The sequence below is a fragment of the Diadema antillarum genome, unplaced genomic scaffold (genome assembly GCF_040938485.1).
Source record: "Diadema antillarum isolate AM-2024a unplaced genomic scaffold, OU_Dant_1.0 seq00002150_RagTag, whole genome shotgun sequence".
NCBI classification, from domain to species: Eukaryota; Metazoa; Echinodermata; class Echinoidea; order Diadematoida; family Diadematidae; genus Diadema; species Diadema antillarum.
In genome coordinates, this window is record NW_027272789.1 from 35,314 (window position 1) to 42,174 (window position 6,861).

The window sequence follows — 6,861 nt, forward strand, 5'->3', positions numbered from 1 at the left end:
CATGTCTAGAAAGAAAAGTACTCAACCAAATTGGACAATTTCGTTTTGGTTTTGAAAAAAATATTCGTTTCCATTTTCTGAGGGGCCATATATATATTATATATACACCCTCACTTGCCATATGTATTGTCCCATTGACAAGAATCGTTCACCTATTATTGGTAAATGAACCTCCTATGTTGTTGCGGCGTTTAGTTCTTTATTGTTCATTGATTGTTGTTGATTGACCATACCTCTATCACATTCACTATTCAAGTAGGTATTGAACATCACATAAGTACAATTGTTGCATACCTAGAATACTAAAGATAATTATGTTGAATATCAAAGGTAGAATAAAATGGTGAGAATGGAATAGAAGACTTTCCCCCCCAATTTTGGATGCATAGACAGGAGAGTACAATTAGTGTACTGTCATAGTTTCCAGCCACAAAGACATGATAATTGCAGTCTTATAAGACCTACTGATTTCTAAAGGTTTTTTTCAGTTCTTGATCATTATTTCATAGTATGACCCTTGTCAAAACAGTTACACAACATTATAAGAAATCATATGAAGGAATCAAATTAGCTCTGACAATCCAAAACAATTATTGTTCCTGATCATCCATTGATGAGCGGTGATGAACGTGAATGCATATATAGATGCAGGTGCGCTTTAGAGAACTTCTTCAGTATTTCTACTGGTGCCGGTAAGTAAGATCGATTTACTGAATATTTTATTCTGCAGTTTTATCTTCCAATAATTATGAACCTAAAAATTTGTATTTCTTTGAGGTTTTCCTTAAATTCATAAATTAGCATAATTTTTCTTGTAAAGTGTAGTTTATATTTTGCTAGTAGACTCATGTGGAGCTGCAAATGACAATTAGATGTAAACCTATAAAGATGTATTGTATAATACCTATTATATTTGCCGGAGAGATGATGAACTACAACACCTAACCGCCTTAGGGGTTCCGCTCCGGATTTGGATAAGGTTTACTCCCTAGCCTTTGATTAACAAAAAAACTGCCCGCAAGGCAGCGGGAGACTCGTGGAGGGCGGGGACGTCTCTCTACCCGTACAGGACCAGAAGGACCTGCCCACTGCCACTATTTACTTTATCGTTTGATGTATGAGATTCAGTGTAGTTATAAGTATCAGAACAGCCTGGTCAATCATGGATTTTATAGACATACATGTAGTGTGTTTACATTTGATGTAAGTGACCCAAGAAGTTTTAGAAGTTTTCTCACACTTAGTGTCATGTTTCCAAAGAAAACAGATATACCATATTGGTTGGAAACTATGATTTTCATTCCATAGTCCAGGGACCAGAGAAAGCGAGAGTCTATATTTCTAGAAAATGTATAATCTTGATTAAAATGTACTTCAGACATGAAATTGTGAAGATCATGTTTTTCACATACACTGTACACACAGAAATCCTATAAAGGAAGTTGAGCATATTTTCCAAAATGCTTACAAAGTTAAATATGCCCAGATGTTCCACATTAGAATACTTAAAATGAGTGAACAAGTAATTGTTGACCCCTAAAACAAACGTTTACACCAGAATCAATCCACAATGGGCATCCCGCTTTAATAACACTCGTACGCTATTTATTAAATGGCCGTCAAAACAAAGGATGTGATGAACCTATTCACTTTGCTAAAACATCATTATATTGAAAACCTTCACCCCAAAACTATACTTTTACACTTGAATCATGATTACATATCTTTTGAGTTCGAAGATATGCAATATTCATTATCTGTTGTATGACAGCCATATTTATTAAAATGGCCGCCAAAACGTAGGATGAAACGATTCATATTCACTTACAGTTGAATTTATCAGAATCCTTGACCCCCCAAAACATATAAGTTGGTACCAGAGTCATGACCCTTTGTCCATACGTTTTAAGGATATGTTATATCTAGCATGGTGGCCATATTTTTTCAAAATGGCCGCCAATAAGTACGTTGCCATGGTTTTATCCTCTCAAAAATTATTCTATTGGAATCCTTGACCCTCAAAACCTATACTTTGGTACAAGAATCACGACAATCGGACTAATAGTTTCCAAAATAAACAGCATTGCTATATCACATGGCGGCCATATTGAAAAATGGCCGCCACGGCCGCCAAAGGGAGAATCAGAGTGGCTTCCATATCAGAAATGACTTGTATTGGCATCATGTACATGTGTACCAAGTATGGTGCTTTTACCATAAAGTGCATGATTTTTTCTATATCCGCTGGACTATTGCCATTACTATTACCCTAGGCGTTGCATGCCAGGTTATTTATACATCTGGGTCGAGTGGGACGTGGTAGGTAAACAAAATCTTGTCCAAGAATGTAAGCACCAGGCGGGAATCGAACTTGGGTTCTCCTCCGACTAGGGGTCGGGAGTCTTGTCAGCTATGTCAGAGTGCCCTTATGGTATACTCGAGATCACATTCGGAGTGAAATAAAGAAGCACACAATTTTGGGGTGGCAAAGGTTTCATGACCTCCCCTGTGTGGTTTGCTGGCAAATCAGGCTTTATGACCTTTTTGATTTTGTCATTATCATACAATGACATCACTGTTCTGCATATTATTGAGGCAGATGCGTAGGTCACCGTACTAAAAGTATACAAAGCCACAAAGTACAACGACTTAAAACACGACACTCATCACTCCCATATTTGTACACCAACCAATGAACCAACCGAAGGCCCCCCCCCCCCCAAAAAAAAAAAATAAATAAATTAAAAATATATATATATATATATGTGTATATATGAATTGGTCAATAATTCAGAAAATATCATACAGTTCCCACCTCTTAAATTTCGTAATAACCATACAGCTTACTAAAGCACTACAATGAATAAAACGAAACGAAATGAAACGAAATGACTTTTTGCAAGGCATATACGGGATAAAGTACTGCCTTGATCATCGATGGAAAATAATGTTAAAAAATTATTTGTGAGATTCCTTGACAATTTTTTTTTTTAAGGGGGAGAGGGGGTGGATATGGAGCTTCTTAAGCTTCAAAAATTCCCTAACTTTTAATTAATGAGCATTCTATTTTAACGATATTTGTGATATATCATTTACTTTATTTTACATCCTCAACTTATTCTAATATTTAAAGGGATTGCTTATCAGCTTATCAATTGCACTTCGTGTGCAGGTAATTGTTTCCCCAGGAGGAATCTATTCGGCGGACGGTTGTCGATGACCTTTACACTTTCCGCTTGACCACTGTACCAACGACCTAACAGGCAAAGACAAGTGTCATGTATAATCCCTCAAATCCAAAGTAGCCTTTCGGTAATCTCATCGAAAAATACCAGCCCTGGAACCGGTAGTGTCCAATGATTTTTACAGGGGTGATACACAAACTCAATGCCCCGTGAAATAATCAGGTTCTTTCATGTCATCCCAATTCTATCTCTACAGAGATAAATTCTAGCACGCAACAATCACTGTCAGCCAGACTTTGCCAGCCATTGCAGCACGCAACAATCACTGTCAGCCCGCGGACTTCCGACAAAGCCCGACAAACTTCAGCAGTATCACGCCATTTCATCTTGCTCTTTTCCCCGCTGCTTCTTACTCTGTATCTCTACCTGCCTATTATTATCTCTTTCTCTTCTTTCATCATGGTCGGGAGCATACCCGTGATCGATTTTTCGGCTTATTCCATTGATCGCAACGAACCGGACAGCGATGGAATTCAGAAAGTCGTCGATGAGGTGCACGAGGCTCTGACGACTGTCGGCTTCTTGTATCTGATCAACCATGGAATCCCAGAAGCAAAGGTGAGAGAGATCTTTCTATTACGACCTATTTTACAGGATCAGGGCTCGACATTCGCTTTTTCTTTTTTGTAATCTGTGATAGCCACGCTCGAGCCACTATAAAGTCTTTCTTTGAGTATGCTGTTTCGGTGGCTTGGAAAAAAAACTGAAATGGCCCGATATAAACTGAAGTATAACGATCCATTTTGAATCTGAAGTGCCCAATCGGGCTACCAAGATAGCCTTTTTGGAAAGTTGGTGGCCCGACACCAAGTTTTAGTGGTCCCGGGCCACCGGACCATGGCTTATGCCAAGCCCTGGGGTCGATTTTCTGATCCTGTGTTTCCTTCTTGTGTGTGTGTGTGTGGTTTTTTTAAGGTCATTTTTTCTTCATCGCATGCATTATGTATTATGAACACAAACTATTTTTTTTTATCGAATGTTATATCTTGAGGTAGCTGAAACAGTTCCAAGGTATCTCTGAAATAAAACACACAAACAGAACAGCACAGCAGAACGTAAATGTATGCACAACATACATACAACTGTAATATATATATATATATATATATATATATACATATCATGTATATATATATATATATATATATATATATAGATATATATTACATGTATCAACATGTATGTGTGTGTGCGTGTGTGCGTGTATAAATTGTGAACAATAGAAGAAGTGATGCCGCGATTAAAAGAGGTTCATTGGCCAATAGTTGTAAATATATTTGCGCAATGGTCGTAACCACTATCAAAACTGAAGGAAAGCATAAGAAAAATCACCAATAAATTTCATAACTTTTTTTTTTTCTATACGAGTGCAATTTAGGTGACCGTTCAATATTCTTTACGTTTGATTACGTTCGATTGAAATCTTTAACTCAAGTCAGTGAAGTCTTTGATAAAACTACACGTTAAGGTATACAAATTTCACGACAAATGCTTTTTTTTTTCCAGGTCGATGCCATGTATTCGTCTTCGAGGCGATTTTTTGAACTGCCCGAAGAGACCAAAGTTAGATATACCTCCATCAACGTGTATGAAGGAGGCTACGATTACATGGGCAAGGAGAGGTAAACATACATTTTTCGTCTTTCTCATTCACAGGCACGTATCACACCTCCCTGATCACATCGCGGTCAACACACGCTGCGTCCACATCACGTCCAACTCGGGCAAACGAGATCGAAGAGTCTAAAACTAGGCCAAAAAAAAATAATAACAAAATAAAGCATGATTCCGATACAGGGCATACAAGACCCATGAGGCCGACACAAGGCAAAACACAAAACAAAACAAAACAAACAAAACAGGCTTACTACACCAACATTACATCACGGGGCACGCCTTTTTTCGCAAGGTGTTGGAGTCCTTCTGTCGGACTCGTGAGCCTTAATTGCCCTAGTGTCATAAGTGTCGAGCTCATTGGCTTTATGACTCGTGGACAGTGTCTATGATTCATGAACTTTTTTTTCTATGTCGAGCGGGTTGGCCGCATGACTCGCGGGTGTTGGGCCTTTGTCCAGGGAGGTTTCCTCTCACCTCCCCGCTGTGCCATATCCCCCACAAACCTATACAGGCCGCATGATAAACGAATGTGACCATCACTTCATCACATGTGAACTGTACTAACAAAGTTTTACATAGGAGATTTCGACACGCACATTAGAGGACGGAATAGTCGGCTTCAAGGTATTTTCAGAAAAAACAAGCAAACCTTTGCCCTCCATTTCGTCTCATCGATCGTTTCATATCGTTTGTGTCTTCCACTGATTACAGAAAGGACCTATATTGTGCGGCAAATAACAATTAACGCAGTGACCAACAAGTAAAATCCATCTATCAAAGCAATTTTTCCGAACGCACCATCTTGCGTTTAAAAATAAGAACAAAAAAGAGAAACCAGATTGTTTGTAAACCTCAAGATTCAAGAGAAGGAGAAAGAGATACAGGCAAGGGGATAGCACACAGCAAGGAGTAGCGGGGAATAGATCGAGATGAGACGGTTTGAAATTAAAGTTGCCTGTAAATACGAAAAGACGGCTTAGATATCATGAATGCAAGGTACGAGCCTTGGAAATAATCTAACAAAAACTGAAGATGGCGAACAAAATAACGAACTTTTCTTTGTCACATTCAAGCTTTGCGTGTTTATTGTTTGTTTGGTTTTTTTGAGGGGGGGGGGGGGTGTACTTTAAAAGATTGTGTATTTTCAATGAATGAAAGCATATTATACGGCATAGCATAGTACACAGCAAACTGAAGTAACATTAAGCAATAATGTAAGTGAACCAAATAAAGGCTAATTCATTGAAAGAATCATAAAAAATGCACATACAATGTTTTACTTTGTAATGTCATATTTTATCCTAATACGTGAACCTCTGTTCATTCCATGTGAAATACTAGTTCAAGATAACCTCAAAGTTGTTTTCTTCTAACAGGTTTTTTTTTTTTTTCATTAAAAAAAATCCCCATGTCTCTGTGTCTGTTTCTCCCCCCCCCCCCCTCTCTCTCTCAATTTCAATCTACCTGTCTACCTATCTATCTATCTATCTCTTGTTGCAGGTGCAACCTTGAAAGACCGCCAGATCTGAAACAGACGTTTAATTACACTATCAAAGGAAATATTGGTCGGGTAAGGATTGTTTATTATGTCGAACATAGGCCTATACATAGACCGATAACCATGAAATGATGACATACGTTTATTAAATCTCCCGCTTTTGATACGGACTGTATTCATGAAAGAAGGAGTCGCAATATCCAACAAGTGTAATTATATTTATGTCCAACATATAAAATACTCCTCTAAGTTTATTTTCTCAAACATGTGAGGGGAAAACTTTTCTTTTTGGCGTTGGTTTGCAGGGGCGTCACCAGCTTTTTTTGAAGGGGGTTGCGTTTTGACACTAAATGTAACGAGATTTTTTGGACAGACATTTGGAATATAGGAAGCTCTCAATCCCTAGACTTTTACGGTTTTTTTTTTTTTTTTTTTTTTAGGGAAGGCAAGCGGGGAAAGGGCACCGGCGTATCTAGGATTTCATCTTGGGGGGGGGGGGGG

General features: G+C 38.3%; 1 protein-coding gene across 1 annotated transcript; it reads left to right on the forward strand.

Annotated features, from left to right (window-relative positions):
- Positions 1–3,644: 3,644 nt before the first annotated feature.
- On the forward strand, positions 3,645–6,432 carry LOC139714056 (uncharacterized; the record flags this gene model as incomplete). The annotated part of the gene is made up of 3 exons (XM_071625785.1): positions 3,645–3,803; positions 4,752–4,867; positions 6,363–6,432. Coding segments are annotated over exons 1-3 (345 nt in total), but the record flags the coding sequence as incomplete, so codon positions are not given.
- Positions 6,433–6,861: the final 429 nt, after the last annotated feature.